Source organism: Lissotriton vulgaris, chromosome 2_1, assembly GCF_964263255.1.
Source record: "Lissotriton vulgaris chromosome 2_1, aLisVul1.2, whole genome shotgun sequence".
In the NCBI taxonomy this organism is placed as follows: Eukaryota; Metazoa; Chordata; class Amphibia; order Caudata; family Salamandridae; genus Lissotriton; species Lissotriton vulgaris.
Window position 1 is genome coordinate 325,224,975 of NC_141687.1, and position 27,064 is coordinate 325,252,038.

Genomic DNA, 27,064 nt, shown 5'->3' on the forward strand with positions numbered 1-27,064 from the left:
TAAATTGAGCGATTTAAGATCATGCACAGAATGTTACTCTCTTGACAAGAAGATTTTAGTAGATTGTGACTGGTTACTGAAGATTCAAGATTTATTTGCAGCGCCTGGAGATGAAACATGCTTCGCTGTCCCATTGCGCTGTCTTTCTATAGCTCTACTTTGAGCCTTAGAAAGGCACTGCTGCAGCACACACCGCCCGCCAGACATAAGCTCGTAATCCTGCTGGTAGTCTGACTTCAAGTTTAGCGGTTTTCCTGCGTGGTGCTCGTGTGGCGGCCCGCAGGAAGACCGCCAACTCAAAATCAGGCCCTAAGTCCGAAGGCAAAATGTTTGCCCTGGACGAACCTGGTTGGTGTATCCTCCACTGCTGTCAGCCTCAAATCACGACTAGGTCCCAGACTACCACAAACATAGACTATCATTCGCGCCTCGCGCTTTGTGGTGCTAGTTCTACCTAAAACTTTAAAAATGTATATCCAGAGTACCACTTATTGGATTTTTGTCATGTTGGTGCCATTTTGTCTATTAAATTATACCCTAGTTTTTCGAATTTGTTTTGGGATTTTTATTGTTTTTATTGTTTTGCATTTTGACTTTATTATTGTTTTGGTACTGCATAAATACTTTTTTCTTGTTTGAATCTGTTTTATTGAGTTTTTAGTTAACAAAACAGACATACACAATATATATCATTTTTTTGTATCAGTCATTTGGTTGGTTCAGTAAATGATAGTGAATAGTAGTACAGTTGCAATCAGGAAGTGGCCATGTCTCTAGCGGTAACACGTATGTACTTCTGCCAAGTGTATGTGTGCAGCACACATCGATCATTAATATCATTGGTACTGCATAAATACTTTACACATTGCCCTAAGTGAAGCATCTTTGCTCTGTGCCATAGCTACCACGAAGCTGAGCGCAGGTTAACTTAGTGACTTTAAGCGATCATCCAGACTAAAGTTGTAATTATTATTTAAACTGGCCCGTCACCCACCCCAAATAATAATCTAGTTTCTTACAATGACATTCTTATTTTTTGCATGGACATTGGAAAAAAATAATGTGATTTTGAAGTAGGTTTTAGCTGATTTATATTTGGTTTGCCTTAGGATTTTCTATGTTAACAGAACCATTTAGGGTGATGCTCAAGAAGGGAGTCACGTTTGAGTGGAAGAAGCATCAGGAGGTATTTAATGGTATCAAAAGGCTATTATTAAATTCCCTGCACTCGAACCTTTCTCTGGTGAAGCAAAATGTGTTCTATTGGTACAGAGCTGTTCTTTCCTAGTGTGTGAAAGAAATAGAAAACCCTATTTCTTAAGCCTATCTAGTCTTTCAAACGATATTACCTACTGAAGACGGAAGCCCTAACTTGCTCGTGGGCAGTAATTTTTTTTTACGACATCTCCTTGAACAAGACCGTTTGAGATTTGAACCAGAATATAAACCATTCGTTTTTTTGTTGCAAAGTAGTCACACAGGTAAAACATCAGCCTGCTTACTGAGAATGCTGACAAGTTGTGTATAGATAATTTTGGGGTAAAATATGTTCTGAGGTAAGAATGGCTGAACTGTTTATCAAGGTTACCCCATCTGGTGTAACTTCTGCAAGATGATAAGAATAAGTCTGCTGCAGCTTTGGTCACTGATACCTTGGAGACGGTGCGCCATGCCTGGATTATGGCTATGCTTAATAATGTGATAGGGTATTCTACAATTTGTTGTGAATGGCTGGCATAGGAAGAAAATTCTAGAACACACAAGTCATTTGAATATGACTGGGAGTTATACACTTTTTTGTGAGTGGGCGGCATAAAAGGAAACGTCTATAACATGCATTACAAATCATTTGGAAGCTTTTATGAGAATGTTTGTAGGAAGAGGACTAGCTCTTGGCGGCCATAAATGTGTTCCACTTGTGAGTTTATGAGTAAAAATATAGTGATGAGGTACACTCCTTTATGTCGGATTTATAAATACGTCATATCAACCTGGCTAATCCTAGACTCCAAACTGCTGTACAAAAGACTTCTTTATTCCAAACTTGAAAGATGTCCACATAGGGAAATCAAGGCTTCAGCTTTTCGTTCTTCATGACTGAAATTAAACAAATAAAAAAATGTAAGAGATGTTTCATACACTTTAAAGACTAAACTATGAAAATCTTGTATTACAAGACCATGAAATACACAATGTTCAAATCCACAAAAAACGATACTGTCCAACCGTGTGTCACATATAAACAAGGATGTGATCCAAAAATATAGTGAAGGTATAATGACAAATAATCATTACTTTGGGGAAAAATATGTACTCAGGTAAGAATGGCTGAACTGTTACATTGATCAACATGATAGACACATATAATTGACTTTAATCATATGTGTTTTAATTTACATTTTCCTCAACTCTAATATCTATTATGGACTTATTATAAATTCTGAGAAATATGCCATTTCTTGCTCTTCGCTTAGTCAAATGATTTGCCATTTGTTCTGTATATAAAATTAAATGCATTGGCTGAATCATTGATTTTATCAATGTCAACAAAGAACGTTTTTTAAGTTTGGAATAAAGAGGTCTTTTATTCAACAGCTTGGAGTTAACCACAACTCTGATGTGAAGTACTAATGAATAAAATTGAACAGAGTGCACTCCAATCCTAAATTTATGACTGAAAATGTTATTGGGTTGAGTAATAAGGGAAGTTGTTGCTGAGGTTCAGTGTGTTTTTGCTCTGTGGCAAATTTATAGACTTAGGAAAAGATGTCAAGTGTGTGATGACCTATGTCATGTTTCGTGATTAAAGATCATGTAAGAAGTACACCATTGTTATGTAGGTACCAATGCTGCTAAATCCATCATTGCAATCTGCTAATGCTGGCAGAAACATGAGTTTTCACCTGCTTCGGACTTTAAAATTCTTGTTTAAAGTGTAATGTTTTTCTTCCCAAGCACACTGTTGCTAGGAAAACCAAGAAACAAGTTAAAACGAGAAGAATAGGAGCTAGTATGCCGGCAATCTGAGGGAACCAGTGTGCAAGCTCCGATTCGTAATGGCATTCACCATTTATGAGTCCAAAATCGGTAATGGTCAGGTAATCCTACATCCTGGAAATGGCTATCCCTGCATTCTTGTTACTGCTATGTGTAGGATTAGTGTTGCACTTCCTCTGCACCTTTCTTACAAAGAGAGTTCAAAGAGGAGGTAAAAACAATATTTTGGTGGCTAAGCAAGGATGACAAAACTAAAGAATTTCTGAGGCCTTGCTGAGAATGAGTTCTGTCAGATAAACAGTGTTGATGCAAGACGGTTCTAATGATGCTGTTTACTTTATATGTTAGATGTTGGGAACCTCTGACCATGGACTTTTCAGACCCATTTAATATTTTGAGAGAGGGCAAACAATATGATATGTTCTGTTACACTGCTTTTCGAATTGTGTGGAATACAAATATTCTTCTTCAAAAACTACTGAATGTGTATTGGATTTTTCAGCAAAATGTGTTTTTAACGAAAGGGTTGCCTACCTTAACAAATAATGGTTAATTTCATTCCTATAACATGAATATGATGCAGTTTCTTGAATGGAGAAAACAGCAGATAAAAAAAGACCTTTATACTGTCCTCGAACCAGTAGTATGATTAAAAGAATTAACCAATTTGTGAAGGAGTGGAAATTACAATGTCCTGTGGTTTTGTGGATGAAGAATATTTGAGAGAAAATAATATGGGTGTTGCATATTACCCTGCCTTGCACCTTTTGGTTTGCACATTTGGAGATGATCAGGAAAAAATTGGTGTATCTGGATTCGGTGCAGAATGGTCTAGTCTAAAAGAGATAGGTTCTCAAATATGTTCTTCAGTACTTAGGGGCCTATTACGATTGCGTTTTTTCCGCATCCTCCGGGCCGGCGGAAGCCACCGCCGGCCCGGAGGATGCAGAAAAACCGCAGCGGACCCACCAAAGACCCACCGCCACATTAGGATGGCTGGTGGGTCCTGGTTTCCGTCCGCAGCTTTTCCGCCGCGGTTGGCTTACAACCGCGGCGGAAAAGCTCTGATATGGTGACGGTGTCTCTCAGACACCGTCAGCCATATTAGGATGGGCTGTTTCAAATGCTTTTCCGCGGCGGGTTTTCTGCCGTGGAAAAGCATGTGTAACTTCACTGCGGGGGCCCGTTGCGGGCCCCCTGTGTGAAGGGAGGGTGGGGGGTGCACGTGGGGGGTACCTATGGTACCCCCCTGCATTTGTATGCAGAAATCGGCAGGCACCACACGATGCCTGCCGCTTTCTGCATACAAATGCAATGTATGCATTTTTACCATTGCGGCAGATGCAGCTTGAAGCCGCATCCGCCGCAATGGTAAAAATAGAGGATGTGACCGCCAGGGTGGCGGTCACATCCTAATTGCACAGGAGGGAACTCCGCAGGCCATGCGGAGGTTCCCTCCTACTCTATGGTGGCGGACGGACTCAGGTACGTCCTCCATCATAATCGGCCCCTTAATATGTTAAAAAGGTCTATCAATGTTGGCTCTTTAAAGAATTTGTTTTCACTTTTACCACATGTGCTATTCTTTAGAATTATCCCATCCTTCTCATTGCGGGTCCCCTTCCATAGAGTGGAGAAACTGATCAACAGATGTGAAAAGTACTTGTATTGCTTGATAAGTAAAGAAGATCAGCAGCGAACAGCTCCTCACACCTGCTAACCCACAGCTCTCGAATGAGGGGAAGGACATACGTTTAAGAGGAAGATCTCGTTAAAGTAAATAGAGAACAGTGTTGCGAACTTGCAGGGGGGGGGGTGTATACTGAAAAGAGGGTGACACATGCCAAATGGCTGAGTTTACAGCGTTGCTGCCCGTTCCACCATCTAACCATTTAACGAACGAACACCCAGGCATCATATAACCCCCAATCACCCCATGTTCTCGCCACATTGTGTCCCGCATTGTTATAATCTATACAAGATTCCACAAAGTAAATATTGGACGATAAGTTGCAACAAACGCTTTTTTTTCAGAAGTGGGAGATGTCTTGTGGATCTGGGAGTGAATCGGAATAAACGGGTTTTCTGGAACAAACGTCTAATGACAGGTGAAAGCCTTCTCTCTTCTTTCGTGTGGGACAAAGGGCTCAGGCAGGATGCATTAGTGGGGAGAGCGTCGGTGATCGTCTGAACCCTGTGCTTATGACACCGCTACATTAAGTACCCGCCCCTGCGCAGCCCATTTTACTCCGTAGAGTCATAGGGTCGTTTTCTACCAGGATCCTCTCGACATTTTCAATTGAGAAGAAATGGTGGAGTGGAGTTAATGCAAGAACATACACCCTACCGCCCACAAATCACACGCACATTGCCCCTTTGCCCTCAATTGACGCGTTAGGGCATAATGCAGTCTCGCACATAAGTAAACAAACGTGCCATATATGTAGTACCGTGTGCTGGTACCAGTCTTTAAACAAAGCTTTTGTGACATCGACCTAAAAAAACACAAGATGGATGCTGCGGTCCCGCACTGGGAGATGGCGGAACCTTGAGCAGTGTACCGCGGAAGGGATGCAACTGGGGAAAAACTCGTCGGGAGTGACCCTGTTCTAGTTTCCACGCAGTTTGATGTGGTGCACAAACAGGGAGTGTTTGTAATCGTTTGAAAAAATGGGCGTTAAATATTGTTTGTAGTTGTAATGCGTCCTCTTTATAGGGATAGGCGGGAAGCGACTCGAGGGCGCCCCCTGGTGCAGCCGCGGCCGCGGAGGGGAGGCAGGAGGGAGGGAGGGGTATAACATATCACACTTCGGGCAGGTGATGGAGAGGCAGTAACTGCTGGTGGTCGGGAGGGGGTCGCCATTTTCAACTGCGAGGGAAGAAAGAAAAGCTAGAGACAAAGCGCCGACTAGCGAGCAGAGCGGGACCCAGGCGCGCTGACATCCCCAGGCAGAGCGAGGAGGCGGCGGCGGGCACAGCATGGCGAAGGCGAAGAAGGTGGCGCGGAGCGGAAAGAGCGGGGGCGCGGTCCCAGGCATTGCCGCGCAGAGGGGTCGGCGCGGGGTTGTGGCGGTGGCGCCCAAGAGCCCCCTGGTCAGCCCAGGCAAGGGCTTCAAGACGACCCCGCTCAAGACCCCGACCCCGTCCCGTAAGGTGGCAGCGTCTCCTGCAGCCAAGAGCCGTCCTCCCCCCAAAGTGCGGACACTGCCAGCCTCCAAAGCCCAGAAGTCCCCGGCTAAGCCCCAGGCGACCCCTGCCAAGATCAAGTCCCCTCCGCCGAAGTCAGAGGCGACTCCGGCGAAGGTGAAACCCCCTCCGGTGAAGCCCCAGAGCACCCCAGTGAAGCCCCAGAGCACCCCAGTGAAGCCCCAGAGCACCCCAGTGAAGCCCCAAAGCACCCCTGTGAAGCCCAAGAGCACTCCGGTGAAGCCCAAGTCGCCTGCAGCGGCCAAGTCCCGACTGCCGTTGGCGAAGTCTCGGCCACCCCCCAAGGTCCGCACACCGCCTCCTACCAAGACCCCCTCGCCGGCGACGTCCCGGTCACCACCGCCCGCGAAGCCCCAGTCCCCACCTCCTGCCAAGTCCAAGCCTCCTGCCCCCGTGAAACCTCAGTCCCCCACCCCGAGCAAAAATCGCCCTCCACCTCGGGTCAGGTCGCCCTCACCTACAAAGCCTCAGTCTCCGGCACCCCCGCCACAGAAAAAGTCGCAGCCCCCGCCACAGAAAAAGTCCCAGCCTCCGGCACCCCCACAAAAAAAGTCCCAGCCTCCGGCACCCCCACAGAAAAAGTCCCAAACACCCCCACCGCCCCGGACACCTCCTCCCCGATCTCCGCTGCAGGCACGCACCCCTCCTCAACCCCGGGCCCCGGCAGCCCGCTCCCGGTCCCCGTTGAAGACCCCCGCGGCCCGGTCCCGCTCTCCCCCGCAGCCCCGCAAACCCCCCGCGGCTCGCTCCCGGAGCCCGCCGAAGGCTCGGGCCCGCTCCCCGGTGAAGAATCGGAAGTCTGTGAGCGCTCGGTCCCGGTCCCCTCTGAAGCCGGCAGCCGCTCGCTCGCAGTCCCCGCCGAAGGCTCCTGCTGCAGCAGCACCCAAGTCCCCGCAGCCGGCCCGCAAGGCCCCCGCCCAGAACCCCGCAGCCGCTTCTCCCGCCCAGCCACGCAGAGCACCGGCCGCCCGCTCTCTGTCCCCACCGCAGGCCCGGAAGGCGCCTGCCGCCCGCTCGCAGTCTCCCCCGGCGCGGAAGGCTCCCGCCGCCCGCTCCCAGTCTCCCCCTCAGGCCCGGAAGCCCCCTGCCGCCCGCTCCCCGTCTCCCCCGCCGCCGAAGAAGGCCCCCGCCACCCCTCAGCCTGCCAAGAGCGCTTCACTTCTGGACCTGGGCACGCAACGGGAGCGCTGGCACAACTTCCAGAAGCTGCAGAAACTGAGTCCCGAAGCAGCCGCCAAACTCCTGTTGGACTCCTAGTGAGTATGGGATGGGATGGGGGCAGAATTGCGCACCTGCGGACAGCCCACGCTTAACAAGTGCACGAGATGACATGTGCCAGATCCACGCCACGCAATTGGGCCGTGCACATCTACCTCAATATGACTTACGCCAATCCCGCGCTCTGCAATGTGACCAGTGGCACCCATTTACCCCTAGGTGACCTATGCTAACCTCACGCTATCTGCGATCAGTATCCATCTACCTCCACCCCCCCCCCCCCCCCCCCCCCCCTATGGCCACTGCCCACCTACATTTAGGTCCCTAGAGCTAACCTTATTCCATGCGATCATTATCCGTCTACCTCATTATGACTTGTGCTAAACCCACGCTATGCAATGTGACCAGTGCCCCTTTATCTCTAGCCGACTTGTGACTGTTAACCCCACTATGTTCTGCTTTGCTGAACATAGTAATCTGAGTGAACTGGGCCCGGCTACGGTGCCCTGCTGCACCCTGTAGACCGACCTGCTTGCCCTTACTCTGCCGACAAGGTGCCATGCCACATGCTCTTCCTTGTAGACCCATGCCCATTCTACCGCACGCTGACCCTTGACACCTGCTAACATGCTCTGCTAAATTCACATAAGTTACCCTGTGCTCTCACCTCCTGATGAACTCTGCAACTGACACCTGCTGACCTATGGCCCTCATAGCCCCGACAAGAGGTGACGTGTGCTCTCATGGTCTGGCTTATTGTACTCTTTCTCTTGCTGAGCACACTCACCTGCCTTGCCTTCTCCCGCACCCACACGCCACCCTCTGCTAGGCATGAAGTGACCCACCTCCGAACGGGCAGAGTTTGACCTGATTGTCAACATCAATCTTAGCATTTCCACCTGCCCTGCTGGTCTCGCAGTGCGCCCATCACCTGACTGCTTCCATTAAATTCCCTACATCTCACGGATCTTCTTCCTTTTCCTTCCATCATTCCGTTACAATTCTCATCTTTGAGTCCACTGAATGTGGGGGGGGGGGGGGGGGGGGGGGGAGGAAATGCCACGTGCTCACATTGATGTACCCCTGTACTGTTTGCTCGCTGCTTTTGTGTGCCATCAAGTCTGCCTGCTCGGTGGCATTGTTCGCCTCCTGTGCTTGATTGCGCTGTTTATTTATGAAATGCAATAGTCTTAACAACAGTCCCAGAGGCATCGTGGCGCTTTGATTAAACTGTCCAGGCCTGGTACTATGTGAGGGGGGTGCTGCCTGGGTGGCGTACAGTATCTGCATGGTCCACCAGATTTAGGGCTGTCACCTTCCAACCTCTCTCGCCTTCCACCATTCCCGTATTTCCCGCTGACCTATTGCGCCGTTCTCCGATCTGTTTCTTGGCATTAGTATCCCGCCTGATCCGAGTTCCTGTCTCTCCTACTCCTTGCCACAGTTTCTCTGTCATGTCTATCGATTTTTCTTCAGTTGGTGCAAAAATTGGCATTTTATGGTGCGGGACGGGGGGAGGGGTGGCAGCGTATGTCAGTCAAGTGGCCCTGTTTCCTGGAAGCTCGACGCCTGATATGGTTTAAAATATGCGTTAATCATTTGCCGAAAGTGGCTCGTTGCACCTGCCGAGTTCACGGCATTAGCCTAAAGGAAGGCTGCAGCGTGCAGACCGGGAGGGCCTTTTGTTAGATGTTGTCTCTTGAATAGGGGGGTCTTCGCAACTTTCACACTATCGTGTATTGATGCGGGTTTATATAGCGCGGACCGAGGTGAACAAAGGTTAGGCCCTGGTGTTGCCTAAGAAGGCTCTGAATTTTCCACTCATTAGAACCCCTCCATAGGTAACGCAGTGTCGATCTGCTGCCTACCCAAGTCCATATAGCTGCTTCTGGTTTTTACAGTGATTTTAAAACTTATTTGTCGCTGCAAAGCAGGACGGTGTCTTACTCCTTTTTGTGTTTTATTAATATTTTTTGCATTTCCTAATGGTTAGGCTGTCCTAGCATGAACCCACCTGCTGCCTCTTGGCTCAGTCACGGTTGTCTTTTCCGAGGGAAATTCGATACGTGTGTCTTTCTGCTGACACGGTAGTAGTACTCGCGCCTGTCCAGTAACTTTTATTTAATGGATGCGCGCCCTTGTGGAATTGTGTTTTGAATTTCAGTGGGCGTTGTTAGAGTGCCTTTGTTGGGCATGTCGTGCTTTTGTTGCCGCCTGAGCGTTTGTATATGGCGGGCTCTTTAACGCCTGTAGAGGAAGGGATGTGCTTCAAAATGGCTCACCCACTCCCAAGCCTTTGAAAAAGGCCCAGTGATGCCAAGAAGGGAATTTGTATAGCAACGGCGGGACTTGAACGCCGAGAGCCAATGGAATTGCGTGTCTTCGTCCCGTGTAATTACCATATGTGGCTTCACTATGGTTACCGAGCACAATGAACCCTCTCGTTGCCTGACTCGCGTAGATGCTAATTATCAAGTCCTTGTAGGCGTCATCCCCAAAATGTATATATTAAAATGCGCCTGGACGCGCACATAAAGAAACGGGCGCAGAGGCAAACTGTCGCTCTTTGTCTGCCTTCCAAGTCTGTTTGGCAGCAGAAACAGGATACGTGGAAGCGGAATATTTGAAATATGATCTTTCTGCCTACAGAGAAGCCTCCGAACCATTCCACCCTCCATTGTCAACACTGAGGGCCTCCGTCGGCCGGGTAGAGAAGGGGATGGGGCCACTGACAGCGGGGCGCTCATTTGAAAACAAAAAAAAATCTGGTTGTTTTCATTTAAGAGTGTAGGCGGAAAGGTGTGTTTTTGTTGTTGTTGTCTGCATTCAAACCAGAGGAGGGAAACGCGCCATTACATGAGGGACACAGCTGCAAGGAATGATTTCGCGCCATTGTGACCCAACGTCTGAAGGACCCCTGTCCGTGCTTGTCGAAGGATGGGCACACAGGACGTGTTGGGGTTTGAGGAATGGGCGCGTACAGAGTAGATCTCAGTAGATGTACAGTTAAATAAACAATGTTACAAACACAACAAAAGAGAGCGAGTTTCCATGAAATATATCTTGTATCCACTAATTACCTAGACGTGTCTGAAGGCTACATTTTTCGTGTCTTCCTTTGAGCAGACCTTACAACGGTGCACCGTTGTCCTACAGAAAGAGCACGGTACAGGAGCGCCGTACCTAGCGCCTTCGATGCAAGCATCAGCAATTTGAAGGCTCAGCAGCTGTTGGGGTGCGACATAAAGATGGCGGACCCCCGCCCGGGCGCCCTTCTTTCCTTACCGAACAAAGGGAAACAAAAAAACCTCTTCACCCCAACAGAGCCTTCCTCCGTTTTAGCGTGAAACAGGGGAACTCGAGCATTACGGACTAAAAAAATGCGAAAAAACAAAAGTGCCCTATTTATAAGCTTAGGTGCATACCTCGAGCCTGGGCTGTTGATCTGAAGCAAAAATCTCCTTTTATTTTCTTATATTTATTATGTAGCGCTGCACAAAGCGCTCGTGTTGTCGTTGCGCCGTACAGCGTTTTACAGACGCACACCCAGATGGACGCATGCCTGCAGCGCCATCATTCACCCGGATAACTGCGCAGCCCAGTGCATCTTTCAAACATTGTTTACATTTCAACATCGAACATTTTCTAGGCTGAACGGTATCCAGAGTCAAACTGCCGGACTCCTGGACAATCCAGACACATTCGTTCAAACATACATTCATATTTATTATTTTCAAGAAGATATAGCGTCGAATAAAAGCTTGAGATTCGTACTGTGCTTAAATGGCTGTAGCATCCGCCAGACTGTGTTTTTCGCAGCTAACTGTAAGTAGTAGGGGCATTCTTGATGAAGATTACGTACTGATTAGGAAACAATCAACCTATTCGGCTAATCAGTTTTAAACCAATTAAATGCACACATGGCCGTTTGAAATGGAGCCCCAGTGTGTTTGACAGCCCAAGTGGAAAATCCGCCTGCTTCAGTGTCAGACTGGTGGCAGTGTGTAAACACGGGCATGCGAAGCCGCTGTGCCACTCGGGCAGAATAACTCTCACGAAATCAGTGGTGGCAGCTGAACATGTGCTCACACACGCACAATTATTTGCAAACGACTGGGAAAGATAGCGTGAACAGTTTGGAGAAAATACGGTCTAAGATTAGGGAAAAAGAAACAGGGCTAAAGGGCACAGGATAAAAAGGAAGTCTGTAAAACGGTGCTATGGGTTAGTAGGTAATCTAGGATTATGGTTATTTGAAGGGTTTGGAAAGGGGTAACACTTTGGGTTAGATCTTAGGTTTTGCGATTTATAGAAAAAATACTATGAGTATTAACACCTGTAGCGAAAAAGAACACTAAAAGGTTTTCTTACTTTTCCATTTCCCATTTAAATAAATGTATTCTCATTAAACGTTTCTCGATTTGGACTTACTACTTAAAATCTTCCCCATTTTTTCACTTCGAACCTGGAGTACTTGCAGCGAGGCTTGCATTGTGGTGCTCTGAACAGCACTCTTTTATAAATGGGCTTGGCAGGTGAGGCCTATGATTTCTTCACTTATTTTACTTCTGTTAGTGCACGAGCGTCAGTAAATGTCCACCTGAGATGACAACAGAAGAGAAAAGTAGGCGAAGTCTGTTAGCTGAGGCCAGTCCCTTGCCAGGCAGTAGTTCCCTTTGGTTGCCCACTTAAGCAGCACAGGGAAGGTGGGATAGCAAGCAGGCTGCCCCTTCAAGCAACCCTCATCCTTGGTGAGAGGTAAGCTGCAGCAATCCTCTGGTATGCTCTGTGACAGAACAAACAATGCAGGAGTAAGCACACTTATACATTTGAAATGGAACCAACCTCTGTGGCTGGAATCAGTCCACAGTTAGAAACACAGCAACATGTAGCACGGGGGCCATACATCCTTGGACCTACGTTCCTGTATATTAACTTGGCTAAAGAGCGGCAAGTGATGCAAAATGATCACAGTAAGGAGTATTAGTGAATATATCCTAGGCATTTCCATGGCAAAAGTAGGTTCTCCACTCTACCAATACTGATAGGCAGAGGGGCTCTGCATTGCGTGAAAATCAAATTTAAAGTTTCCTCTGACTTAAAAGATGTAAAAGAGATGTTAAGGATATACCTTCTTATGAATAACAAAGAAGAGGTTAAATACATTTTCGTGGGGACGGGAGGGAGCCAGTATAATAATCTGAATGTTTTCCCTGATAATGAAGAAATTATTGTTGAAATGGTAACTCATATCATTCTTCAGATATTGAGAAACAATTTACTATAGCATGCAGTTGACTATGACCTTGTGGTTAGCATCAGAAATTCTCACAATATTATAAAAAAAAACCATTTGATCCACTGGCTTTCCCTCATTCCATGGCTATCCTCTATGCACTTCACTCAATCTATTATTTTTTTAATCATAATCCCAATGAGGTTTGGAATTTTCTTTATACTCTCGTTTTTCTGTCAGTTGTGTTAGTAATTCTGCAGGGAGTTGCCAGATGTGTTTTGAAGAGTTGCATATTAATCTGTGTATCATTTTAAGTCTGGAAGGAATGGGCGTCTCCAGGTGCCAGCTGACTTGGATCAGGGCTTTGGAAGAAAGGAATGAAGTCCACATTGACCATCAACTACACCTCATGGTGAACACTGACAAACATGTCACCATTATCTGAGCATGAAGACAAATGAAACTCCCCTTGCACCTAATGTCCTCTGTGACAGAGTGGCCCAATGAAGACTAGACACTTACTTGTTGAAGTTGCCTGAGGTTACAAGACAGAAAAGCCACATTGAAATCATTCATTCAGTGCTCTAAAAGTTTTTTTTTGGGGGGGGGGGGGGGAGGGGGTGCATTCTAGGAACAAGACTATATACAAAGTTAAAGAAGAGTTTAAGATGGGGACGGAAAGTATGGTTTCCCAGAGGCAGGTTTAACCCAGCCTTATAGTCTATAAGGCTGGGTTAAACAGGGCTCTGGGAAACCTTATTTATTTATTGGGCTTTTAAAGCGCGACGGCTACCCAAAAAGGGTTTTCCGGCGCTAGGAGATACTAAACCTCATGGGCAGATCGAATAACTCAGGGGAGAGGCAGGAGCAGGTTACTGGTTAAAAAGCCAGGTCTTAATGGCTTTACGGAAGTGGGTGTAGTGAGTTTCCAAGCGTAGGTGCTGAGGGAGTGAGTTCCAGAGCTTGGGGCCCAGAAGGGAGAAGGATCTTCCCCCCAACCATAGACATTCTGTCCCCATCTTAGGTTCTTCTTTAACTTTGTATTGGTACCTGGGGTTGTCTTACACTAGCACGTTTTGACCTTTTTTCCAATCTCCCTTGTATCGACGCTGTCTAGTGGTCCTTACAGGTTGTATCAGCTTACAAGAACAACCTTTATTATTGAAAAATGCATCTGAGGGCAGATTACCATTCTCCTAAGACTTCGCCGGTAGTAAATAATGCTGATGGTAAGCAGTGTCGGTTCTAAACCGACAACCCGCAGCTGCAATCACGCCTGTCATCTAAAACAAACAGTGCCAGAATCAGACTGTCTGAAGTTGAAAAAATGGCACCAGCCATAAATGTGTAAATTGCCGGTTCAGTGACTGAGACCATGCAACAAAAAAGGGTAAGGTGACCCCCAATAACTCGACCCTTAAGGGAACAGTCACTGGCGGTGGGTTTCATAACATTGGTAACAGGCCTAATTTACAAATCTCCTATTTTTTTTATGTTGAAGGTTTTATATAGCGCGAAACAGACTCTTGCGAGTATCAGAGCGCTTTACATGACAAGTAATTTTCATGTGCAGAAAAAACACGCGTGACGCCTGGTTCTCTAAAGCCCTCGGGCCTGGTTCACGCTATAAAACAAATGCAAAAAAAGAAACGTTCCTGTAATGGGAATTGCCCACAGTAATGCGTTTACAGCCAGGTTTAAAGTTATTGCTGTTAGGGTACTCGAGAGTTACTTTTACGACGGGGCAAAATATTTTTCCCTAAAAAAAACTTTAAAAAAAACTCGCGAACGCCATTATTGTGATTCCTAGCGCTCTTTGCATACGGGGGCTTTATTCTGTTAGTGCGCTAGGGTATGTGGCCCTCTGTTTTCCAGGTTGGCCACTATCTCCATTCTAACTCGTCCATCAAATGTGGCGATCCAACCTTCACTTTCTTTGTTTACTTTCACTTAAGTGCATGTACCACATGCGCTGCTTTTAACCATATGTCAGACAGCAGGCGGCAGCTTGTCAGGCACCCCTCTCCCCCGCACAGCGCCCCCCTCCAGTAACCCGCCGAGCTATTGAAGGTCAGTGGAGTGACGCTGACCGCCCCTCGTTACCACATTGTAAAGTTGTATCCGGCCTCGTTGAAGCCGGGGCTTCAGTATAGTGTGAAAACCAATCTACTGACCGACACGAGACAAAGGATGTTAGGTGAGACGTCGGGATCACCGCAGATGGGGGTTTCTCCTCCAACCCACAGGGTCAGCGGACAGAAGGGAACAAAGGACATTGGCACTGCACCGGGCTAAATATGGTGCAGATAAAACAAAGAGGGAAAGCGTGACGGGTTGAGATGCTTAAGTTATTAACCTGATCAGGGTACGTAGCTTGGTCAGTAAGATTGAGGGGGTGTGAGCTTCAGGTTCTCCAACAATGGCACAGGCATATCATTTTAAAATACATTCTAGGCCAAGTAGGACACATGAGAGGGGCTTAAGGGGTAGTGAAAAGGGAGAAGAATACAGATTGGTAGGGGTACTGAGTAAGGGGAAACACCGTGCCTTATTTATGAGGCCTTGCGACAGTTTTGCGCTTCCGTTGCGTCACTTTTTGTGATGTATCGGCGGCGTAAAACATGCCTCCTGGTGGGCCCTATTTACAAAGTGACGCATCTAAGCAGATGTGTCACTTTGTAATTCCCTGTGCTACATTATACCTGAGGTATAATGTATGCAGGGTGGGCGTTCCCACGTAAGTGAGCCTCGTAGAAGTGACGCAGTGAAATCTACGAGATTTCACTGCGCCACTTCTAGGGTGCAAATGCGTCAAAAACTTAAGCCTGCGTCACAGTACGCAGCTGACGCAGGCCCTTTCACATGGTGAAAGGACACAGTGCTGGAGTTGCGTCAATTTTGTGACACACTCCAGCAATGCGTCACTTTTGCGCCTGCAGATACGTCAGAAATACTGACGAATCTGTAACTCCTTGGTACATGATGCATCATACAGTAAATATGACGCATCCATCATGTCGCAAGGAGGGCTCACTGAGAAGTGACGCATCACTCTTTTCATGCAGCGATGCGTCACTTCTCATAAATGAGGCCCACAGTATTTTGTAAACTAGCCAAAATTGTTTAAGACTCTCGAAACAGGGAGAGTGTGTGTGTGTTTTGTCTGTGTGCATGTGAAATCCGAGAGACACATCACCGTACCTGACCGAAAGCACCGGTACCCAACTATGTACTTGAAAATACATTTATTAGGGGTGTGAAACACTCCCAACACCCCCCTGAAGCTACGCCCCTGAACCTGATTACATAAGACTCACTTGAGTACTCCATCGTTTATTTGAATCTCTCTGTTACTATTAGGGTCAAGGGCCAACCGTATGTAAGTCAATATTGGCCCTTTACACACACAACACCCCCCACCCCCAACACCTCTGACTGGACCATATTAGTTAGGTTGGCAGCCAGCCGGGGGCTCCCATGGCACTCCCACGTAGGGAGGCTGACTCAGACAGCAAACGTGATTGAAATGCTTTAATTAAGCTGGACCATGGTCATCCCCCGGGCAGGTTCCATTGCAAAGAACTCGAGGCTCGGCCCGCGTCTGGTATTGCTGGCTCACGCTCCCATCCTCCTTCCGCAGTCTGGCATTGGTTAAAGCTCGAGTAACAGAGCTGCTAGAGTATTACAGACGTTTGGTGAGGGTCACTGGTGACATCATCTTAGGATGGCCAAGACCTGTTATACATGTATAGTCCAGTATGTTTATAAACCACAAGTGCAAAGCATGTGTTTTTTAGGGTGGTGAAGAATCAATGCGATTCATGCTAATCCGTATCCTATCCATTTCTTATTCTTCCCATTTTTCCCACATCCAGTGAGTATAAAGGTCTTATCAAGCACAATGGAGGCTGCCACTGTGGAGCAGTGCGTTTCGAGGTCTGGGCACCATCTGATCTTCATGTCTTTGATTGCAAGTGAGTACCGTTTGCATTATATAGGTGTTTCTTTTTTTGTTCTTTTGCTCAGGTAAGTAGCTGCTCCATTTCTGCCTGACTGTGCTTACTTAAACAATTGTTAAGATGCACAACACACTATTTATCTTAGGCCATTTTGTAGTCTCAAACTCTTTTCAGAAGATAAGCCTGATCAAGTCAACTCGAATCACCCATAATCTGCCATATTTCTAATGTTTCGTAAGGAAAATCTGAATATTTTGTTGCATTTGTTTCTACACACAGTTGGCATCTGCTAAACTGGAACCATCTTTCTTACGGAAGCTCCAATTTAAGTCCTAAATATAAATTCTTGTATTTGTAACTAATAATACCCTTATACATAGGCTTGAGTTGTGAACAGCATAGGAAGGTAGTGGGATGTGCCTGTGATTCTTGCATCTTTGCTGAGCTGTGGTCTTGTGTCAGCATTTGCCTTTGTGACATCAATGAAATAAATGAGTGTGCTTGATACAAGTCCATTTCACTCCTATGTAGATTCTACTCTAGTGAATGCCTTACACTCTGTTCATCATTCCCCCATCACGAGACTTGGTGTACAGCAGACTTTTACTTCCTGTTTTTGCTTCTTGCAGCTGCAGCATTTGTGTTAAGAAACAAAACCGCCACTTCATTGTTCCTGCTTCACGCTTCAAGATGCTCAAGGTAGGTCTGCTGATGCTTTGCCGTGTTTCAAGGTTGATCCTACCTACATGGTAAATAAACCCTGGTTGCTTTTGCATTGTCTGCTATTATCCAACCAATTCAGACCCTAATTTTCATTTTGATCGGTTCATATTCAAATTAGGTTGTTGCTTTCTTTGTACTTGCAAATATATTTCTTGCTTTCAAACGTCGAACAGTGAATGTTCCCCTAGTGGACACCGCTTCTAGCAGCTTATTTATGCAAGCATCCCAGGTACCAAGAATAGATCCAGAAAAAACCATCACGTATACCTACAAGCCTGGTAGAGACAGTTGGCCTCAATGCAAATCCTCAGGGCTCCACCGCTGATGATATAATACATAGTGCAGATACACCACAAGTGCCATGGGCAAGAAGAGGAGTCAAGGGTATCCGGGAATGAAGTCCTGAGCAACCATCCGTGATTGAGGGAACCCTGTGCTTCCTTTATGGACTTCATCCTTAGTGGCCATTTAGCCTGGGGAGGTGAAAGTCTTCCTTTACATAAGCATATTTTACCCACTACCTGACTACTGGGTTCAGCCAGAATAGTTATCTTAATTCAAGGACAGAGCATCAGAGAGCAGAGGGTCCATGAGTGGCCAAACCCTCTTCTGCTGAAGACATTTCGCACAGTGGGATTGACCAAGTCCCTCCTTCTGTACACAGTGCCTTTGATCCGCGGCATTGAGAAGTTGGGCATGTGTCAGTCAGCGCCATTTACAGCACAACATTGTGCCGAAGAGTAGAGCTAACTCCTTGTGGACTCCCAGTGTTACAGCTCAGTCTCAAAAAGCCTGACTAAACTTCGAACTCCTCCCAGGTTGTCAAGTCTTCCTGCTTGGCAAATAAATTCCTCACCCTAAAAAGTTGAAAAGGCCAACATTTCCCAATGTTGGGGTGCAGTCGCTCTCTTTCCTGAAACACAAGAAAGGCAAGAGTAATGAGAGGCTAGCGCTTTGGCTGGTGGTACCTTTATAGTTGGCCAGCTGGAGCAGCCTTGATAGTAGGCAGTCCTTGCACAGGAGCAACCCTTGGCAAAAATGTGTGTGGTTTTGCCCTCCACAAGCCCTCACCTGAATTTGGATGGACAAGTAATTCTACTTGTGTTACAACGTAATTTTTGACTCATGACTTCACCGATGCCCAGCTCCATCTCTTCGGAGGTCCCTGTTGGAAGTCCCTCAATGGGATGTTTTCATAAATGTCCTATCTCTTCTTTCTCAGTTACTGGATTAGCGAGCATGCTGTCATCCCCTGGCCCCGAGTTTCAGACGTCTTTTTTATACGTGGAGTGCCTAGATGAAGGATATGGAAGTGTCCGTGGCTCCTTAGGGACCACCTATTAACCACTCCACAATCGTCCTTGTACAGGTCCTATTGCTGAAACCCCTTGACCGTTGAGTCAGTTCCTGTCCTGTCAGCATGATCCCCATTTTTCTGGCTTCTCAGGTCTCACACCAAATGTATTTTTGTGCTCAGTCCTGGACACTAACAGGATCTACAGCAAGTTAATCTCCCAGACCACATCTTTTCAAGAGCTAGATTCAAGTTGACAAGCATTCAGTCTTCTGTACCACTATGAGTGAGCACAAAAATAACAGAATTTTGCCACGTAATGCAAGCCTTAAGCCATCCATGTGTTGAAAAATTGACTCGCTCCTCCTCCTGAAAATAGATAATTATCCTTAAGCTTGTGGGTGTCAAAGTGTTTCAGCATATCTGACAGTAGCCACACTGGAATCTTACCTATTTCAAAGACTGAGCTACACATACTGGGCAAGGAAAGATATTCTAATCTTCGTCTCAGGTAATTCAACCTCCTACTTATTCTGTGGTGGTACTATCAGCTTCCATGAAAGTCAGAGTGTTGCTCTTGCATATGTAAAAGGAAACCAAGTTGAGTCTTCTATCAGTCTAGACTAGAGACTTCTTTCCCAGGCAGGCCAACAACACCATTAATATTATGGCGAGCTGCGGGCAGCCGAAATGGCAAGAGCTAATCAGTGAGCATCCCTGCCCACGAATTGTGTACAATCTGGTACGGGTATATGCTTCACCTTGGCAAGGAGAGAGCTGAGAAGAAGGTTGAATGGCCGGTGTTGGCCAGAAGCTCTGGTGGCCGATATCCCAGAATCTCATTGATAACTTTGCCAAGCGGATTAACAACCAGTGCTATCCCATTTCAATAAAGTCTTTAGACCTACAACCACAGGCCAGAAAAATAAATGGTCGTCTGTCTGCCCTTTGATAGTTTGAATGTCTTCAGTCCCACCTTTGATGCGACTCTCGAGCAGTATTGAACAGGCACGGTTCATTCCAAATCACTCTTACTTAGAGGAAGCTGTTAAGTGTGCGTCCCTCAAAATTGGCAATACCTAGTCCGCCTGCCTCTCAATTCCTCAATCTCATTTAGTGGCTCATACCATGCCTGGGTCGCAAACTGTAAATGAGACACCTTATTGTCATTCAGGTAATATTGGCCAACTCTCATTATTGCCAGTGAAGACTTTTCAGTCTTCCAAGGACAGGGAATTTATCGTTCCAAGCCTCTGGCAGCTGCCTCCTCTGCCTCCCTGCTCATGGAGAAGCATATTAAAGGAGAATACAAAGCCTGCAAAAAGACCTTAACGGAGTCCAAGAAGTCTCAATTACTCTTAAGCCCAGGCCTTTCCTATTCCCGTTTCATTTATTTAGTTATCATTATTTGCAGTTTTTCCCTCTCCATCATCATCCTTCATCTTGGATTACTTATGCCCCAACGCTTTGTCTTTAAGCCATTCGCATTGCACAATGCGCCCTCGACCGTCCGCAGCAATAGTCCTGTATAACTTCTACATTTCCTACTTGGTTTGCAAGCAGACTAAGTAGTGGACGATCTCTAAAGAAAAATTGGATTTTATCATTAGCCAGAAAGGTCAGGAGGTAAGATGAGGTCTCGGTCACCTCTGTGATGACGTCTCCATTGGGAAACTACCTCGTGCCAGACAGATCACTCTCAAATTGGTACCAGACAACTTGTTCAGGCCATACCCTGTTGTCACAGTTTACAGATGAAGAGGGATGCACCTGTGAACTGTGAGCCTTTTAGTGATTTAACCCCATCAACCTCTTACTTAAGACGATTGCATTGTGCATTGGACATCAGCTATTTGTGTGAGAATGAAGGTCCTAAGGCATCAATGCACCAAAGAGTCAGGCAAGTATCCCTCCCTGCCATCGAATCAGGGGCCAAAGTTGCTGACTCCGGAAACTTGCCCTGGGGTTTGAACCGAGATTCATCATCCTATGGGCAGTTTCTGTTACAGTCCCATCTCTACAGCTCCTGCACCCGTACAGTTGTGATTCGGTCTCCTGAGGGGGCAGGTGGACAGGAGAAGGCCACGTCTCACCAAGGAGTAAATCTAAGTTCAGCAAAAAGGCATAGAAAGCAGGCCTCCTCCGGTATCTGCGGCTACACCAAGCGTACCTCCCGCCTCCCACAATAGTTTGAAACACAAGAGGCTACAAGAAAAAGCTGAAGCACAGAGACTCGCCCACAATATGCGAGCCGCTCGGGATACCCAGCTTACAGTCTTATTGGGAGAGCACCATAACACCAGGAGTGCACCACATCAAGCTTATGCAAGCCCACGCTCCCTCTCGGAGGAGCAGAAGGTGGTGCTGGTTTCCCTGTTGCTACCACAAAGCTTTCTGCGGCCCAGTCCAGTATCAGAGATCATCTCCTCTTAACGCAGTTCCTTTTGGACTGTTGTCCAACACCAGAGAGTAGTGTCCCACATGGCACACAGGTTGGGCTCATCCAATCCACAGAATGACGAGTGGCTTGACCAGCAATTTCAAGCCCACTCGCAGCTTCCTTCCAGTGTGGCTATTGGTTTTGCCTTCAATCTATTCCCGATTCTTGCCCCAAACATCCTGGATACTTTGTTTTTCTACCAAGGTACCACAGAGCAGGCCTCCAGCACAGTCTCTGGCAGCCATATTGCATATTGCCTGCTGTGAAGTGGCCCTGTGACTGATATAAAAAAAAGACTGGCTGTTCAGCAGAACTGAAATACAAAGTACAGCCTGGGTAAAACTGCTCAGCAGGGCCTAATGTTTTGGGGATTTGTCATGAGCGTACGGCACCATAAGAATACTATACGTGAATATTCAGTACTCACTCCTAGCAAGACGTGCTTGCTGAGCTCCACGTCCATGCTGCAGTCCACCATCAACATAACATCCTTCCAGCAAGATGTCTGGCAAGTGCAACAGAGTCGCTGCTTGGCCATTGTTCCCTAACGCTACAGGAACACCACCCAGTATGACCTCAGCTCACAGTCTGCCCAGTGGGCACTGTGGATAGTCAGAGGCCATGTGCAGTGGGTTGGAGCACCACTGCAGGGCATTTTATCACGCTTTGCACCTGCAGGGCCATAGGCCAATCACGGTGGTTTCAATGAAATAAGGTCTGGACACGTCAGAAGTCGCATGCTATGCCTACTGGATGTTGTAGACTCCCAAATTATATACACATTGGGATGTGGGGTATGGTCAATGAGAGCAGAGTATGGTCGGAGGCCATCTCCTGCATCCTCTGGCGTCTGTGCACGGCTAAAAGCTATGTGAAGTAGGTTTGGGTCATGATGATTGGATTCTGGGCATGGCTAGAGTCCATGCTATCGTCCCAGTGGACACTTCATTTTACCAACGGTGGAGCACAGTGTGCTTGGAGGCACGAGGACCAGACAAACAGTGTGGCCAAAGGGCATAGAAATTAAAACCCATTGGAAATGGCCATTTATGGTCATCATTACCACCTCCGCTCTATCACATCATTAATCCACGCTGTTCCAGTTTTACTGTGGAAACGCTATGGCTCAATGGGTGACAATAACCCTCACTTGCCATTTTTAGTGTCTTTTGTTTAAATGTCTCAAAGATAGCACCCTTTAATGTTAAATTAATGGCAATTTATAAAGCGCAAAAACTCCAATGGTATCTTTTGTATTCAAAGAACCTTTTAAACATACTTATTACACCTCGCGGAATTTTAAAATCCTGCACAGGAAAAGGAAAATGTTTACTTTAGAACATGAGGGAGCGTGAGATGGTTGTCCATGACAGCCCATTACTTATTGTAGCTGTTTGTACTGATAAGGTGCGGCCATTTTATCTGGTTTTCTGAACTCTTAACTCACAGTGCACAGGTGTCTTAAAAACAGCCATTTCATTTACACAGTAATGGTGACCAACACAGATGATCTCGAAATTACTGTGTTTTTGTGAATTGTGAATGCCGGTTTGCAGACATCATTCCATGTTCACCAATTTTATTTGATATTTAGTTTGAAAATCTAATCTGTAGACTTGTTTGTAGGTTAGAATGTAAATGTAAATCTTTCTTTAATAACTCCCACTAAACCGATTTAAACGAAACCATAAAAAGATACATTTTCTTCCAAGCTACATATTAATGCAATTTTTTATGTTATTCTGCTCAGCCACTTTTACTGTTATCAGAGAACAACAAGCATTTACAATGCAATGGTTTTGCCTTTGTTAAAGTTAGAGCTATTGGCATTGCTCTTGACATTATTTTTATTTGTTTTTTTTTAACATAAATAAATGGCATTGTCATTTACAATAGCAAATTCAACCACTCATCTAACCCATCTGAACACCCAGCCACTGATCCACCCGCTCATCTATCTACGCATGCACTTGCCAATCTCTTCATTCACCCACCCAGCTGCCCACTTGTCCATTCTGGTACCCACTCATCTATCAAAGCAGGCGCCCGCCGACCTCATCATACATCCACTCCCTCGTCCCTCCCTCCAGCTGCCCACCTACTCATCCATCCACTCATCCTTCCACCTATTCATCCATCCGCTCACACATCCATCCGCCCACTCATCAATCTGCTCATCCTTCCACCCGCTCATCCATCCTCTCACTCATCCGCCTGCTCATCCTTCCACCTACTCATCCATCCACTCATCCTTCCACCTACTCATCCATCCACTCATCCTTCCACCTACTCATCCATCCGCCCACTCATCAATCTGCTCATCCTTCCACCCGCTCATCCATCCTCTTACTCATCCATCCGCTCATCCTTCCACCCACGCATCCATCCGCTCATCCTTCCACCTACTCATCCATCCGCTCATTCTTCCACCTACTCATCCATCCGCTCATCCTTCCACCTACTCATCCATCCACCCACTGATCCATCCACCCACTCATCCTTCCACCCACTCATCCTTCCACCCACTCATCCTTCCACCCACTCATCCTTTCACCCACTCATCCTTTCACCCACTCATCCATCCGTTCATCCTTCCACCTACTCATCCTTCCACCCACTCATCCTTCCACCCACTCATCCATCCGTTCATCCTTCCACCCACTTATTCATCCGCTTATCCTCCCACCCACTCACCCATCCGCCCATTCTTCCCGCCACTCATCTATCAAAGCATGCGCCGTTCATCCATCCATTCATCAGCTCACGTGTCCATCCCTCCATCCTTCCGCTGCCTGCCTGTGGGAAGAGTCCAAGCCCGCACGCATGTCCCCCTCCCCGTTCCATTGAGTGGGGGATTCAAATTTTCTGACACTCTTGCCGTTATAAAACTTTTAAATAAATTATATGACAAAAAGTGAGAGGCGTCCAAGGGGTAAGGGAGAGGAATGCGATTTGGTAGGAGTACTAGGAAAGAGAACACAATATTTTGAAAATAAAAAAAAACATTTTTGAAGACTTTCAAAACTGGAGTACCTATGCGTTTTTGTCTGTGGGTATGTAGAAATTCCTGCTGAAATCCAACTGGCATCTCATTCTCAACCTACCCGACTGAAAGCACCCCTACCTTTCTATTAGGAGATACATATATTAGGGAGGGTGTAACCCCCCGCTTGCACATGCCTAAGGCCGCCCCTGAGCACACACACACACAGGCGTCCCACTAATGTCCTCGACGCGCAATGCCTGACCCTACTCCATATCATGCATTGTCTGGACAGGAGCCCATGGGATGCCACACATGAGCGCTCCCACAATCACAAATGAAAGATGTCAGGTTGGCGACCGCCCTCTCCCTCCTGCAGGCCTCACTCCGGCCAGCAGCACAGTGATGTGTCACCTGACTCTACAGCACACTGCACGGTGTCTTATGCCCTCAGTTCAGTGCCAAGAATGGTGAACACAGGCGCACATTAAAGGTGTCATGTCTACCGCCCACCACAGCACCCGTGCCAGGCCTCCAACCACAGTGCACATCACACACAGCGTCTGCTAATGCAGAGGATAATAAACACACGGGCTGTCAGTGTCCTGCCTAGCACCCTCGTGACGCCACTGCACACCTATGCGCACACGTCTCCGTACCACGCTGCACAGTGTCTGCAGCCGGCATCAGTGCCAATAAAGACCCTCGGCCGGATCCCCACAAAGTATGCAGGACAGTCAGCAGCCATCAAAGAAGCACAGATGCAGCTGCACACAGATGCACAGGCACACAACCTAAAACAGACACGCGCCTCATGGATGGCATGTGAGACCCTCTTCCAATGCGAACTAACACCTGCTGTTGCAGTGCACATGTTCTTGGGCACAGATAGGTGCACACAAGAGCAGCGCGTGCCGAAGATGCAGTGTCAGCCCACCTCCCTGGCCTCCAGTGCAGCAGGTGGGGGGGATCTGTTGATGCACGCCGGTCAGAGATGCATCATTAAAGCAGGAGGGGGGCAGTGGTGCTGAAGGTTGCATGGGCTCATGCTGCTCTGCCCGCCTGGTGGAAGACACTTGTTGCTGTGTATGACTGACGCCTCCTGCAGCTTGCGCGAGCCCCCGCGCCCCCCTCCTGCTTTAATGATGCATCTCTGACCGGCGTGCATCAACAGATCCCCCATACATACACACACACATTCCACTGCTTACTTTGTCATAGATGAACGATGACATAATGAGAGAGGTGAGGGTATTAGTGGGGTAAACTAAAAAATGTAACTCGCCGACTGGTATACGAAGGCATGTGCTCGTCTATAGCTAGAAAATGTTTAAGGCATATGTCCCTAGGTGAATTTAACTAATTGTAACTTCCTGGAGCCACAGTGCACTATTGCTTCCTTAGACATACAGGAGAAAAAGCTTGCTGGAAGACGGGTGGGATGCACTAACGAGAGCCTTCCAGAAGTCCTTCACGTGAAGTGAAATATATACTTGCCCTAATGGTGCAACAGACAAAAAAATAATGAGCATAAGGAAATGAAAACTGCAACAGACAATACAGCAACTGTTAGAAGAACAAAGTTAGCATTCTCCATCTAGCATTCTCCGAAAGATTTGAATTAGTGCATGTTCCAGAACACTTCTGTATGCAAAGTTAATCCCTTTAGCAGAACATGGGTGACAAACAGGTCTCCCCCCTCAGCGGCTTCGGTCCCGGATATCTTTACCCGAGTCCCAGCTTCTTGCCAGACGGCTGAGACCCACGGAGAAGGAGACCCAACACGAGGGAAGGAGGAGGCGCACGGGGATGCACGGGACAGAGGCGCAGGGGGACATGGTGACTTCTACTACGGGGGGAGGGGCGGACACCGACAATGTGTCCCGACGCCCCTCTCCCCTTGCAGGCACTCACCGGGTCCGGCGGCTGATGGACGAGAGCTCCCGCTCCTCGGGACTCTCCGGGGCCGCGGAGGGAGGTTCTCTTTCCCCGGGGCTCCTCCTGTGCAAGCAGATCGACTCACCTGCACCTTGCGACGGCGGCACTTCTCCGGTCTCCCTTTTCGGCATGGGAGACCGGCAACATCGACGGCGGTAATCTCGCTGGCACTTCTCCGGTCTCCCTCTTTGGCATGGGAGACCGGCAACGTCCTCCGCATCTCCCGGGGCTCCCTCCAGGCCACGGGAGCCCCGCGGGCGCCGCCATACTTCTTGCCGTCTTCCTTCTTCCCCCGGGCTGTGGGGGGCGGGCACTTCCGGCCGGCCGCGCTAGGATTGGCCGGCTGGCCGGTCACTTCCGGGTCGCCGCGGGCAGCGCAGCGGCCCGTCTCTAGCTCAGGCAGGCGGGCGGCAAAGTTTCCAGAGGAGTGGGCTCCCTCGCGGACCAGCAGTGACGTCCACGCAGCTTCACCAATCAGGAGCAGGATAGTCACTGGTGCCGGCAATGCCGGACCAGATTTGGGGGCGTTCCTGGCTTTTGGCTGACGTCGCGTGACGTCGGCAAAAGCCAAAGAATTTCGGGAACGCCCCCGAATCTGGTCCGGCATTGACGGACAGGCCCCTCGTCCAATGGCTAGGCTCCATTTATGGAGCCAGCCAATAAATGACGAGGGCCGATCCCAAACCACACTACAGTTCTCATTAGGTTTTCGCCTGCGCGAAAAAGCTGCGCAGAGCGCAGCTTTCGCCAGGCAAAACCTAAAAACGAAATTGGAAAATTTGTACCCACCCATCAAGTTTTATCCCCCCCCCTATAACTTCTGACCCCCATGATCAATGTGCACCTGAAAGAAAGCAAGAAACGGGTGGGACCAGTCGCTGTTAAATATGGTACACATTCTTTAAAAAAGTGAAGATTTATTTACAGGAATTGGTTTTTCATATAAACTAAGGGTCACAACTATGCCTGTGGAGAAGCCAGTGCTACTATGACTCGCTACAGTCAAAACATATCGTTTTTTGTTTTTATTTGTTAAATGCATCTTTTAAATTGACTGATCGCTACCTGG

The 27,064-nt window shown here is 47.5% G+C and overlaps 1 protein-coding gene across 2 annotated transcripts in view; it reads left to right on the plus strand.

Moving 5' to 3' along the window:
• The first annotated feature begins 5,767 nt into the window (after positions 1-5,767).
• Positions 5,768-27,064, plus strand: part of CENPV (centromere protein V) — a 48,754-nt gene continuing 27,457 nt past the window's right edge. The window contains exons 1-3 of one of the 2 annotated variants that reach the window (XR_015308371.1): positions 5,768-7,460; positions 16,534-16,632; positions 17,247-17,316. Coding sequence is in view for 1 of the 2 variants with exons in the window: in XM_086955039.1 (XP_086811165.1) it covers positions 5,977-7,460; positions 16,534-16,632; positions 17,247-17,316 (1,653 nt within the window). In the remaining variant the exon portion in view is untranslated. The remainder of the gene's footprint in view (positions 7,461-16,533; positions 16,633-17,246; positions 17,317-27,064) is intronic. The other variant, XM_086955039.1, reaches the window with a different exon arrangement.